At 37.6% G+C, this 15,496-nt stretch overlaps 1 protein-coding gene across 1 annotated transcript; it reads left to right on the top strand.

Annotated features, from left to right (window-relative positions):
- The first annotated feature begins 9,604 nt into the window (after positions 1-9,604).
- On the top strand, positions 9,605-10,741 carry LOC141613693 (protein FAR1-RELATED SEQUENCE 5-like). The gene is made up of 2 exons (XM_074432438.1): positions 9,605-10,149; positions 10,255-10,741. The coding sequence occupies exons 1-2, from the start codon at positions 9,605-9,607 to the stop codon at positions 10,739-10,741; spliced, it is 1,032 nt and encodes a 343-aa protein (XP_074288539.1).
- The last annotated feature ends 4,755 nt before the right edge of the window (positions 10,742-15,496 follow it).

Below are 15,496 nucleotides of genomic sequence, written 5' to 3'. Positions count from 1 at the left end.
AGACGAACCCATTCCCTCATTGCTACACTCAGAGGACCAAATAACCTGCACACACACATTGCAACTTCTGATGAAATTTCAGTTTGACCAACAGCCTTGTCATCGTCAAAGATAGCATTTGCATGATACTTTCAGAAAAACTTATAAAGCAGGTCACATTGATTCATATTCATTTGTAGGCAAAAATCGACAGGGAAGTATTAGTGAAATCATCTTCTTTTAAACTAAATCATTAATCTCTTATCGTAAGATAACAAGGTTTAATCTTAATGTTAGCAATCTATTCATGCTTTGTTCATATAACAATTTATGGTAATAGTTGCTTTGTTCATGTAACAGATGACAATTAAGGTAAGTTGCCTACTATTTTATTTCCTACTCTAAACTTGCAACAACTTGAAAATGTGAATAAAGAGTAAATACCATGTACTCGCCAAGAGGAGCTTTAAGAGCCAGCTGATTTATGAAAAATGAGGCATTTACCACCCGCCTTCTTAATGCGAGCATGAGCAGTCTCGGTGAACCTCAAAGCACACACCTTGACTGCCAGAACCTCATAAACTATAACATCATCAGTGCATCAGCAACTCAGCATTTATAAACCAGTCTTTGTTCGTACACCAAACTAACCAAATCAATCCCACTTCGTTCCTCTAAGTAAACCAAACTCCAACCACATGCACAATAATTGACTAAGCAACACTCATGTGGCTTCACAGTAGTCAGGCATATGAAGCAGACTTGCTGCAATATGACAATCAAAATCTCAGACAGGCATACAATTATTGCTACATATACTCAAACAGAACTTGAGAATGTACTGCACAATATATAGCACCATTAATTGAATATGCTAATTAATCAGCATTATTTCCCCAATTATATTATTTTCTAGATGTTTATTAGCCAAATATGGACCTCTCAATGATTTGCTTGAGATAACGAGATCATAAGTATCTAGTGACATTTCAAACAGAAAAAATTCGTCTAGAAAGCATCAGAGAAAGGACAAGTAAAAGAAGGAAAGCTAGCCGTCATTAAAAAACTGATCGAAATGGCACACATTACATTATAATAACCACTGAGACAACTACAAAGAGGAGACCTACAGGGAAAAAAAATGGCAGCCGCTACATCCATATATATAAGGCACACTACAACAACATCCATAACAACAGAAGCAATAAAACCTTAAAAAGGCAGACTACAACAGACATTATTCAAGGATAAATAGAACGGATAACCGCAACAACTGCATTATACACGTCATGATCTTCAGCATTCGCATCAACTTCTGCCTCAAACCTAACAGCATATGGAACCTGAACCCAATCAATAGGCCTGGTAAAGTAATATTTATCATCATCACTAATACCTACCCAACCATAAGGGTTACGACCATCACCCACATCTTGCATAAAGAAATCATCACGAGAACGACCCTTAAGTGCAAACATCTTCGCAAGTTTGAAAGCAGCATGACAATGGCAAGCCTGAGTACCGAACTCCACCAATACGACCTTCCTAAACCCCTCAAGACCCCATACAGGCTTCACTCTAGCTACAGGATAACCCATTTCAACTAAAACAGACTTAAGCCTACTGAAACTTTTACATACTGCTTGTCCACCTTGCTCATGAAAAGGCATGTTTGCAAAGACACATGTATAGGGACGAGCAAAATAATAAGAAGGCATGGTACATGTGAATTGAACTTAAATGAAAATAATAGAATAAATGTTACCATGTCAGCCTTCTCAGACTTAGTCTTCCTTTTCTTCTTTATCTGGGCAGTTTTCCCATAATATTTCGTTACTCCAACCTGTAACGGGACGCCCCTCAAACGACCTGGATGTTCGGGTCGGCCGATCGCTCTAGCAAGAACGTCATTACGACCACTGGGAGTGAATTTCCCTTCTTCTACCTCTTTCAATACGTTGTCCTATAATATATTAAATAAACTTCAAATTATATTTGTGACTAAAATAATAAAGTTAGTAATGAACTCGTCTTAATAAAATAATGCTTACTATGTTGGCCAAAACTTCCTCATCATATTTGTCACGCGACGACCGGGATCCTTTAGGCGTGTGCCCTTCTTTATTAGTTACATGCCGATCCACCTCTTTCACTCCCTTTGCCACCTACACATTAATATGGTAACATTTATACACGTAAATGTGTATCAATGCAAGTCCAAGTGTGATTAAAAAAATAAAGTCTCACAGGGAATAATGCATGCTACTTACGAGGTCCTCTTCTATCTTTCTCAGAATCGCCTCGAGAACCATAGAATTTCCCCTTCTTGCATGAAATGTTAGCACGATTTCTTCTGCTAACGGCCTTCAAATAATTATATAAAAGTGCAAGTAGATGAGATAATAAAAAGATTATATAAAGGACTCATTAATTAAAAAAATGATAGGTAAATCGTTAAAAGGCGAGGATATTTAACCCAAACTTCTCGCAGTTCTCATCTTTTTGAAAAGATCCCATTGTTCCTGCTTGATGGTGGGACACTTGTTTTCCGGTGGGCTCTTACGCATCTCCCCCGTTGCCTTGTCCACATACAACCAATCCCTAGCAACGCCACACCTCCACTGCCTATGGACATCAGCTGCCTTATGCATTAAATACTCATCATGGCTTTTATCGGGTATAATAAAGCTTTCCTTTACACGAGCCAAGTATAACTCCGCCAATTTTGGATTCAAAGTTCTGAAATCACCTAAATGGATAGGCACAAACTGTCTTGTGCAAGTACTAATCCAACTGGAGAAAAGACCCGCATTTGGACCAAAAGAGGGAAACCCATCTCACTCCATGTTATTTGGAACTACTGCTTTTAGCGGCTATAGCTGCAAGGACTTTCTCGGCACTTCGTAGCATCCCTCTCACCAGGCTTATTATCACCAGGCTCATTATTCTTTTGACTTCTTTTACGTTTTTCACCCATGATAATCCTAAAACCCAAATATGAATGATATATGAAATGAACAACTTAACAACGTACATGCAGAGTATTATCTAAAACCCTAAACCCTAATAGGAATGAAAATTTAAAACAACAGATTGAGCTTCTAAAATCCTAAACCCTAATAAGAGGAGTGAATTAGATGATGCGGGATGATAAAGATAACAAAGAAGACGAAAAACAAACAGATGTATGAAAAAGAAACAAGATGATCGTCTTAAAACTCTAATGACGAAACACAAAATTAAAGTGAACATACCTGTTGATGATGATGATAAAGAGAACGAGCAGGATGATAAGGGAAGGCAACGGAATCAAGGCGTCGGAAATCAAGCGACGGCCGCAACGAGAATGTAAAAAGCGAGGAAGAGAGAAGAATTAACATAGGATACCAACGGTTGAACTAATAATGTTGTGTGTGTTTGTGTATGGCATGCTGTATGGGTTTCTATATTAGTTTTTTATTAAGACAAACTATTGACAACGGGTGCTCAAAGAAGAACCATTGTTATATGTTAATAACAACGGGTCAATAAAAGTCAACCGTTGTCAAAAGTTTATTACAACGGTTAAAATATACCCGTTGTAATATATTTTCACCAAATTTGCGCCAAAATGAAATATGTCAAAAAAATCATTGACAATGGGTAGAGATACTACACCCGTTGTTGAAAGTATTAACAACGGGTAATTTAAATATAACCGTTGTTATTGTTGAACGTTTTTTTTTTAAAAAATTATCGTAATTCCATTACGGTCAAACTCAGAACAATACATACTCGAATAATGAGAAGCACCATATACTTTGCAACATTATTCAATTTTCAACACCAAAGATCCACATCTAATAATAAGATCAAGAAAATAAGACAACACCAAAGATGCATGCATATACCGTGTCCCGATGGACTATCTCGGGATCGGGGCGCGTTTCTTGGATGTCATAGTTTCTTCGTTAACCCAAATACCTTCACCATGGTCATCACGCATATAGATGCTTTCGGTGTCCTCATGATCAGTGTCAACATCGTCGAAATAAGATACAGTGGTAGACTGATCCATTCCCTCAAAAACGACATCCCGATCATCATCACCATTATCGGATGGACTACTCCTTCTACTCCTTATAGACAAAGACAACGACCACTTCTTATCCATAGGATCGGTGACATAGAACACTTGTTTAGCTTGGGATGCCATTATGAAAGGATCATCCTTATTATTGCCAACCTTACCCAGCTTGACCAACGTAAATCCCATCTTATCCTTTCGGACACAATGGATGTTGTTATCAACCCAATTACATCGAAACAAAGGCATTGTGAAATCAATGTAATCTAGTACCAATATTTCTTGAATAACACCATAATAAAGGCATTTTCCCCAAATAGGCTTTTTATCTTTTGAAGTAGCAAAGTGCATTGCCTCAAATTCCGAACTCACACCACTATTTTGCATTGTGCTCAACTCATCTTGCTCGCCGGTGTAAAAAGTATATCCATTAATGGCAAAACTGTTGTAAAAGGTGACCCTGGCATTTGGACCTAAACCAAGACGTTGTAACCTAGGAGACATGTCATCACCAGTTTGATCAAGACACGTAAGACAATATTCCTAAACCACTCTGGAAACGTCTTCGTATGCTTGTTCGCAATCCACTTCTCGGTCTTGTTTTGGTGATCGTATTTGAGCTCATCTTTGTGTTGTTGAATATAAGGTTGCACCTCATATTCGTTGTTTAGCACATACATGTGTGCTAAATGCAACATTTCACGTGTCACAATTTTTTCAACCCGCCCCTAATACCTTTTCCGGTCATCCAGTCACTATGACGATTCTTAGGAACGCCAATCAACTCCTCGGGGGAGAGATGAGCGTAACAATATGAAAGAGCTTCGTCTAAAATAGCGCGTTCAAAGAATACAACCTTCCTGGACGATACCGATTAGATGTATAGTCCTTGTAGACTTTCATCAATCTTTCGAAAGGATACTGGTATCTCAAGTACACGGGCCCAAGGTACAAAATCTCCCTAACCAAGTGAATGGTCGGATGAATCATGATAGTGAAGAAAGAGGGTGGAAAATACATTTCCAACTCGACAAAGAGAGGTTACAACGAGGTCCCGCAATGAATCCGCGTCATCGGGATCGATGACTTTCTCGCATATGGACTGGAAGAAGAGACAGAATCTAGTTATAGCATATCTTACCTTTTCGTAAAATGGAATGAATAGCCACGGTAGTAATTGTTGCATCAAAGTGTGACAATCATGTGACTTTAACCCGGTGAGTTTTAGGTCTTGCATCGACACTAGGCTTTTGATGTTCGACGAATAACCATGTGGCACTTTAATTCCATTCAAGCATGCACATAACTCTTTTCTCTCATTCCGTGAAAGGGTAAAAGTCACTGGCGGTAAAAATGTACGATTACCTCTCTTCCGTGGTGCCAACTCTAGCCTAATACCCATCATTTTCATATCTTCCCTAGCTGCAGCGTTATCCTTTATTTTACCAGGAACATTCAGAAGGGTATTGATAATATTATCACGGACATTTTTCTCAATGTGCATGAAATCGAGGCAATGCCTCGACCTCCAGTCGTGCCAATATGGAAGTTTATCAAAAAATATGGATCTTTTCTTATACCCACGAGTAGACAATTTAGAGCCGCTCTTCTTCCCATAATCTATCTCAATATGCTTTACTTTCCGATAAACTTCATGCCCACTCAAAATTCTAGGAGGTTGACGAAGTTCTTGTCTTCCATTGAATGCTTTCGCATCATGCGATAACAATGGTCATGATACAAGAACCTCCTATTTCCCATATACACATACTTACGAGAAGACTTCAAGTATTCGGACTCGATATCCTCCCCACACAATGGACAAGCCTCTTTCCCATGAACTGTGTGCCCGTAAAGGTCGCCATAAGCCGGATAGTCGGTTATTGTACACAATAACATCGCTCTCAAATTGAAAGTTTCGTTCTTATATGCATCAAATACTTCTATCCCACTATCCCACAACAATCGCAAATCATCTAGAAGAGGTTCCAAATAGACATCTATATCATTTCCAGGTTGTTTAGGGCCGGAAATTAACAACGACAACATCAAATACTTTCTTTTCATGCACACATATGGAGATAAGTTATAAATAGCCAACACTACTGGCCAAGTACTATGTTGGCTACTCATGTTTCCGTGTGGGTTCATTCCATCAGTGGACAGCGCTAGACGTAAGTTTCTAGGTTCATTGCCGAACTCGGGATACTTAGCGTCGAACGATTTCCATTGCTTACCATCTGCCGGGTGTCTTAGCTTTCCATCATTTATTCTTCCTGTTTCATGCCAAGTTAACATTTTTGCATCATCGGGATTCGCATAAATCCATATGACTCTTGGTATCAATGGAAAATACCACAACACCTTAGCCGGGATCCCTTCCTTATCCTTATAACGCCACTCCAAACATTTAGGGCAATTGGTTAAGTTTTGATATAATTTCCGATACAATATGCAATCATTTGGACATGCATGTATTTTCTCATATTTCATACCCACTCCTCTTATTAGTTTTTTCGCCTCATATGTCTTAACAGGTAGAACATTACCATCAGGAAGCAACTCCTTTATCAAGGCTAAAAAATTAGTGAAACACGTGTCACTCACCCCATTTGCCCCCTTGATATTATACAACTTCACCACAGTAGACATTTTTGTGAACTTACAACCAGATACGAGAGGTGCTTCGGACTCACACAACTTCTCATACATGTTGTTAAGGTCATCCCAATTACTAGTGTCATCACCTACATCTTCAAAAGCAATGGACTCATCATCATTCTCTTCATTATCTATAGACCCAACATTCAACTTCTCTACTTCCAACTCTTCCAACTCAAAAAACTCGGCAAACTCAGGATCATCAGTTAGCCTTTTGTGTACCTCAACAACATCTTCTTCAGAGTTATTCTCTTCCTCTAATGATTCCCCATGAAAAATCCAAAGTGTATAGGATCGACTAAATCTCCACTTTTCTAGGTGTATTTTAACGTCCGGAAAAGCCATATAGCTAATATTACCACATCTTTCACAAGGACATGCAATACTAGAAGAACCTTTCAAATTGTTCGAAACGAATTCATAAAATTCAGCTAAACCATCCTTGTAGGTGCGGTCACTCATATTTGCATCAATCATCCAAGTTCGAGTCATTATTCTACATTCGTAATAATAGGCAACTAATTCAGAAAATACAATAATAGGCAAACAAATAAACGAAATTCAGGAAAGCAATTAAGCTAAATTATCAACAAATTAGATAATAACCCAAAAAATCCTATATCTAGTTATAAGCGTTGCTAAGAAACATATATATACCTGATTGATAAACACGATGAGGGAGAGAAGACGTGACAACAGTGACGGAGATGAAGACAGAGAGACGGTCAGGGAGGAATGGAGGATGATATAGTAGTAGTATTAGCTTGTGTTTGTGTTTGTAGCGTATAGCAGAATAAAGCAATATGTTGTTCTTAAGATTTTCATAATATTAATAACAACGGTTATTGAGTCTACAACCGTTGTTAAAACGTATTAAAAACGGGTTCTAATATAACCGTTGTGATTACTTTTCACTAATTTGGCGCCAAACCATTAACAACGGTTAAAATTTAACCGTTGTTATTAGTTTTTTCATTAACAACGGTTGTTTAAGTATGACCCGTTGTTAAAACCAATAACAACGGTTAACAACACATAACCGTTGTAATTAAGTTTGGTAAAATTCGCGGAATAAATTCTACAACGTGTTTTGATGATTTTCGTGAATAAGCGTTGTTAAAGGGCCGTTGTGGTTGCCTGTATTTGTAGTAGTGTTTGGTGAATCTCAGACCTTGTTTTATGAATCTCAGACCTTGTTTAGTGAATCTTAGAACTTTTTTTGTGAAACTTAGTCATCATAAGTGGTTAGAATCACCTTTTCTGCTCTTTTACTTATTTGGTGAATCTTAGACCTTATTTTGTAATTAAAACATAAGTAATATTCAGCAAACTTAAAAATCTCGAATTAACTAAACAACAACATTCAAAAATAAAATAAAATAAAGCTGCTAATTAAATAAAAAGCTGAAAAATTAAGCAAGATATGATATTTGTTTAGTTTATCAAGTACCCCTATTTGTTCGAGGCAATGCACATAGAGCAATATTGATATAGCTATAGGTGCAACATTCATCTGCATCAGCGAGTGATTTTCCTGCGTGTTTAGATGAATATGGGACCTTTTTACAAACTGGAGTGTAGTTAAAATATTTTGAATCAAGCCTAGATGCAACCCATAGAAAGGGCCCCTGAACTCGGGAATAGGTAGCCAGCCATTCAGATCTAGTCCGCCCAAATTGCTCGAACTTCTCCCGCAACTTAAAAGCCTGTTTGCAGCTAGTTTCATTTGTGCCAAATTGAATTAGTACTAATCCCATAAAATGAGAGGTCTGCCTGCACATAACAGGCACCAAAGACTCTATCTCATAACCTTGGCTTGTTAAACAATCAGCCAATTTAGAGAGGTCACGACAAACATACTGCCCTTGATCCATATAACCTGGAACATTCGCCAAAACACAAGTATAGGAGAAGACAAATAAATGAGACATTGTGTGCAATAGGATTTTTTGAAATGTTTTATTGAAGAGAGAAGAGAGGTTATTGGGATATAATATTAGGTTTCAGAAATTAGATATTCATAGGCCTGGTATTTGGCACAACTGTCAACAGTGCCTATTCGCATTACCCATATATTAAATTTTTTGATTGAATGCTTGATTGTTCAATGTCCTTTTCTTGGGAATGGAAGTGTTATTAACAAATCATCAAAATATCCTGATACATACAACCTGACCTTTTCTTAAAAGTGAACTCATAATCTTCACCAAAAAATCATTATTAAAAGTGAACTAATAATCTGAAACAAAAATCTTTTTAACTATTTAAAATAATAATCCTGATACTTTATTTAGTGAATCTCAGCCTTTATTTAGTGAATCTTGGGCCTTGTCTTGTGAATCTTTGTTGGTAAACGTTTGAATTTGTTTTAACCTGTGACTCAATCATTTTGTCCTGGACTAGAAGGTTACTGATGAAATTTATTTTTTCCTTTTTCTGTGAAGCAGAGACCCTAGTTTGTGAAACTAGAAGGTTATTTTGTGAAACTTGGACACTTAATAACTAATAACTAATATATACAACCTGGGAAAGATTAAAACTGAACTAATAATCTGAACGAAAAAGTGGACTTGTGAATCTCAGTCCTTGTCAATGTGAACCCTTCTTTAGGAATGACCTATTTTGTTCTTTTTCTTTATTTGTGATTCTCAGACCTTGTTTTGTGAATCTTAAGGCTTAATTTGTGTAACTCGAAGTTAATATTCTGAGACTTTATTTCTGAATCACCTATTCTGCTCTCTTCCTTCATTTTGTTATACTTCCTTCATTTGTGAATCACAGACCTTAATTAGTGAATCTTAAGCCTTGTTTTGTGAATGTGAGATGTGACTTTGTGAACCTTTTATCTTCTTAGGTGTTGATTCAAATGTCAACAACAACAACTCAGAGGGTAGTGTGATGCCTCGTGTCAGTTGTGGTGAGGTTCCTTGCTCTAATGTTGGTTCTGGTCAGGGTGGTGAGGGTTCTACTACTGTCTTAACAACCCCTACAATGCCAACTATTTCCACACCTACTACTCTGGTAACTTACACACCGGGTGGCACTGAGCAATGGATAAGTAGGATTGAAGAGAAGTTTAAACCCGTGGTTGGCAAAACATTTGTGGACTTAGAGTCAGCGATGTTGTTCTATAAAATTTATGCTATTGCTTGTGGGTTTGAAGCAAGGATGTCTTCAACCAAGAGGTTTAAAGATGGTATTATTCGAACAAAATGCATGGTTTGCCATCGTGAAGGTTTTAATAAGAGGAAAAGACGTCCTCCCCAAGCTGATGCAAAAACAACAACCGTTGAAACTGGTGACAAAACAAAAGCTGATGCAATAAGTGGAAACAGAAAAACAAAAGCTGCTAAAACCAGTACGAAAAAGGGTGGAGTTGCAGGTGATGAGGAGGCTGAGAGTTCCAATAAGCAAAGTGGCACAAGAATAACTAAAATTAAAAGGTGGGGTTGTGAAGCAATGATAAAATTCATGTTCCATGAAAAAATGTACAAGATTGAACAATTCCGTGAGGGTCACAATCACCCAGTGACGCCGGTCAAAAATAGGGAATTTGAGAAACTTGCAGACAATATAAATCATCTGAATGAATATCATAAACAATTGATCATTCAAAATTCGATATTGAATGTCGGGGCTAGTTTAACATACAACTTATGCAAGGAACAAGCAGAGGGTTTCGAAAATGTGGGTGCTTCCCTTATGCAGTTCAAGAATTTCCAAAGAAATGTAAAGTGTCTACTTAATGGTAAGGATGGACATATGTTCATCTCTCGTTTAGAAACCCTTAGAGAAACAAAAGGGTTGGTATTTGCATACGAAACAGATGCTGACAATGCTTTGACAAGAATTTTTTGGACAAATGTGGATTCCATCAGATGTTACGCATTGTTTGGTGATGCTATGTCATTTGATCCAACCTATGGAACGAACAAATATAACATGAAATTCACGCCTTTCACTGGGATTGACAATCACAAAAAGTCAATAACATTCGGATGCGCTCTTTTAGACCATGAAGACGATGACTCATGATGCGTGCATTTTATATAGGTATTTTGTACTTCATTTGCACACATTTCTATGCATATTTAGTAGTGTTTAGCTACAAATGTCCCCCGAATCGTCTACTTTGGTTTGTCTTGTATTATTTGCAGGTATGAACCGACGATGAGCATAATCAAGCCTAATACATGTCCCTACGCATGCATTTAGGAGATGAGTTGAGTCGGAGCTTGGAAACTACTAATTGTGATGCGCAAAGAAGTAAGATAGCTAGGCGAGCAAAGGAAGAACATCAAATTGCTAGTGCCTACTTTGAAGAGCCATATCTCGAGTTATACAACTGATGTTAAGGTGATTCTAGGGAGATGAAAGCTTGTCCTCTTAGCTTTCCAACGCCACCGGGAACGCCCTGTTTGCCCAAGTAACGAAGAAATGGCAGCCGTTTGAAGTTCATCTGCGCGCGGAATTGTCTTATTGGAAAGTACTCGATCGAGTACAATTGTGTTCGATCGACTCCTTTTTCTACTCGATCGAGTAGTTGTATTTTAGGGGTTACTCGATCGAGTAGATTTTCTACTCGATCGAGTGGTTTGAGCTTAATTTTGTTCGATCGAGTGATGTAAAGTTACTCGATCGAGTGGTTTTGATGTTACGCGGGATTAATTAACCCGTGTTGGGCTTAATTTCGGGATAGACTTTTGTTTTCCTATTTAAGCTTTCATAATTAGGTTAATAGGGGTTCAAATCTTCTTAGAACGCAGCTCTTACCCTCTTAATCTCTTCATTAAACTTTCTACTGTAACTTTACTCTTGGATCTCTTTTGCTTGGATTTCTGGTTGTTCTTTACGCCGGAATTGCTTGTGAGTGTAATCTTCTTTATCCTTTTAATCTTAATCTTTTTATTTCCTTGCTTTAATCTTTGCTTTTTCATCTTAATTATTCTGCCCTAATCTCAGTTTATGCTTAATTTCTGTTATTTCATTATGTCTTTAGTTAGCATATTCATTGTTATTAATATTGACAACATTAGTAATATGAGTAGCTAAGCTCTTTTATGTTAGGACTAGGGAATCCATGGTAGGATTGTGACGATGTAGCGAATAGGCTAGATAATTTATATGTGAGAATCTGTCCCCATGGCAATTTAACTGTATCACCAATTTAGTTGAATGCATGCTTCTAAATTATCTTAATTTGGTTAATTTCGTTCCTGGATCGGAATATTGGAATGAACAGACCTGCTATGAACACTAGACTACCCTAATGAGGACGTAAGTTAAGTTAGCGGAAATCTAGGATAGAAAGTGGACCGGAAGGACCTTTCTTGTATCTTTCTCACAGTAGATTGTCTAGGCTATTTGCAGCTGAGTCGATAGACTACCATGGTGAACCGAAATCCTGACATACCTCTTTTATCTGATCACTTGTCTACTATTTTTCTGCCTTATTGCTCTTTCCCTATTTCTCTTTCCCTTAAACCTTTTGTAGTTTAGAAAATCAATTACAAAACCCCCATTTGTGACTTAGATAGACGGACTATAGATAGATACCTTGCCTCCCTGTGGAGATCGACCCTACTTGTTGCTAGCTTCTGTTAGTTGTATTTAGGTATTATTTTTGGTACAGAAACGACCGTATCAAATTTTGGCGCCGTTGCCGGGGAGGCAGCGTAGTTTTATCTGTTTTTATTTAGTCTGTTTCTTGTCTCAAGGAACCTCGGTTCCTTGAGACCATTCTCATGTCTTTCGTTCTTGACTTGCCGCAGAGAGAGAATGAAAGTTTTGGTTCTTATATAGACAGGTGGGAGGAGTGGCTCGAACCAAGACGAGGAATGCTTTCGGGACTCCAAATATGCCAGTCTATCATCCGGGGAATTAATGCCCCTACGCGAGCAAACCTCGAGGCTAATGGTAAGCGGGATTTCGAAGGAATCCCCGTAAAAGAGGTATTAGAATTTTTTGAATGGTTTGTTACTGAAACTTTTAAACCCAATTTCTCTCTTTATGTTGACTCAGATGAGGGGGTGGGTTAGACCTTGGAAACCGTTTTAGGAAATACTGACGGGGAAATAGAGGAGACCATTAATGTGGTTGATAATCCCTTTTATAAGGATAATTTAGAACCCCTCTATGATTCTTGCACAGATAGTGAGGACGACTGGGAAGCTCTCTTTGAGAACTTCCCTAATGACGAGTCTAGCTATAAGGAGAGTGAGGAGAAAAGTTTTGACGGTCTTGAGGTTAAATGGGATAGTTTTGATGATATTATGGATGAACCTATTATTCAGGACCCAATTGACCCAATTGACTTTACCGTCCCTTGCATTTAGGATGAATACCCACCTTCCCCTTTAGCAGACCAGATGCCTTCACCTTACAATACAAACCCGTCAGTGCATCTGGATTATACTCGCGTTATTTTTGAGTCAAATGCTCATGAGCTCTCTTATTTTCCACTCGCGGTTAATTTGAGCTTCTATATTCCGCCCTTAGCTGGAGGGCAGAATTATTTTGTGGATAAATTTGGGAGCTGTCATAGGAAATTCGTTAGGCTTAAACGGATGCACATTTCAATTTCCTATATTATTATTATATTATGGTGCTACTTACAGTTTTGTGTAGCACATGCGCAGTTATTTGATCGGCTGCTGCGTGCTTTGAGTTGTTTTGACTGAGCTCAATTAGAGTAGCTGACTGAAAGAAACGAAGGTCGAGCTGAGACCTGTCTGAAACTAGCGCTGTCCGCGAGGCAACCCGAAGTTTAAATTCTTAGCTGTTTTACATTTCAGTTTTGTGTGTGTAATAAATGGTTTTGCAACCATAGACTCTGAACAATTTAGGCTTGGTCTTGTGGGATTTATCTGTATGCATCCCTTTAATTTGAAGGATTATAACGAATTTATAAGACGATTACGAGTCATAAAACTAAATTGCATAAACAAAAGGTAGAGAATTAAGGAATAACCTTCGGTCCTAGCAAAATCGGCCTAAGAACAATATCGCAATGATATTCGCCTATTAGTTGCACCCAAGACGGTATGAGAAATGCCCTTAACTTGTTGCTAGAATCGATCCCTTAATTTCTGTAAAAACTGCTTAGGGTTTTCGTTTTTGTGTTTTTAGATGAGAGGCAAGAATGGGTTAGAGAAAATTAGGTTAGAAAAAAATAAACTCCCCTCTCCCTTATAACCGTGTATTAGGGAGAATTAGGGTATTTTTTTTCTTTTAATTTTCAGCCCAATTACCGAGACAGGCATATCAGTCGATCGACTGACACACCCGGTCGATCGACCATGTATATAACGCATTATTTATAAATTGTCATTTATATTATACCGCATTAATTAATACGGGTCAATAATAATTTATTATGACAATATCGTATAATTTATCATTAGCTGATTAAATATAACCGATTACACTTAATTACGAATTAACATATTAATTCGTCCAAGCTAACATTATATACATTAATTAAATATAACTTATTATATTCAATTTACGAATTTACAGTTAATTCGTCTCAACTAATATTATTTACTCGGCATTAAATAATTGTCTCAAAAATACATTGACTAACTGTTTAGTCATATAAGGCATCAATGTGATTACATTTTTATAACCACATCTCTCAAACACATCCTTTAGGTGTGACTTTTAGGGACCAGTTGATCACCGCCATCTGTATGATAATAACGTCAAACTCTCTAGCAAGCCAACCGTTATTAGGTAATCGTTAATCAACTGATAAAAAATACGAAGTATACCCTTGTGAACCTGTAAGAGATTTACAAATGTTATCACACTAATTTGTGGAAGACACAAGCTCCAACAAACTCCCACTTGTCCTCACAAGTGTATGTGCGATAACCGATTCTCATATCCTAAAATTTCTCCCACTCAATGTAAAACAATTTGCAAAATCTGTAGTCACAAAGGTCGTATTTTACAAGTGATCTATATCAAGAGTGGTTTCCCCGACTAGAGAGTAACTTAACTGATAAACGAATCATCATTCGAGCATGGCCATGCATTTCAGTTACAACTCCTCGAGTGGCCCAGAGAAATAACTATACCTGATAAAGGTTGGATATTTTCCTCAACTCGAATCCTGCAGATGTAAGCACAGTATGAAATGACCCAGAAAAAATCTACTTAGCCTCCAGTTACGGCAGACCGTGAGAAAGAAACCAAAGTCACCCAAAAACTGCCTTAATCTCAAGAGACAGTCGATAGTCAAAAGAATCGACTCTAGGAACACAATGGATATCCTATCCACGACCTGACACCGAATGTTTTTAAACATTTAGGACTCCATTACGTTGTCACAAAAATTTGTCCTACGAGGTATCGTTATAATCTCGCATTTGTGATCGATCAGTCAATCGTTTGACTTATGACTCGTTGAACCCACCATCAATCGACTGCACAATATAATAGCCAGAGTTATCACCTCATATGGGCGATTACGGACCAAAACAAAATATAATGTAATTCAGTTCACTTTGTGGCGTTCAATGTTGTCAGTACAATCCACATGAAAAACAAAATATTATATAAAAACGATGAAGTTATAAATAGAATATGAAAAAGATAATGTATCAAATCCATAATCAACTACTATAACTCAGGAACACGTTTAATTCCCATGGAAATAACGTGCCCTACATGCTTATCATAATTCAACGGTTTAGTGAGAGGATCCGCGATGTTATCATCCGTCGCAATCTTGTCAATCACTATCTCCTCTTGCTCCACGTAATCACGGATCAGGTGAGTTTTCTG

Source organism: Silene latifolia, chromosome 11 (genome assembly GCF_048544455.1).
Source record: "Silene latifolia isolate original U9 population chromosome 11, ASM4854445v1, whole genome shotgun sequence".
In the NCBI taxonomy this organism is placed as follows: Eukaryota; Viridiplantae; Streptophyta; class Magnoliopsida; order Caryophyllales; family Caryophyllaceae; genus Silene; species Silene latifolia.
Note: the sequence above shows the minus strand (reverse complement) of the source record. Positions and strands in the feature narration are given on the sequence as shown.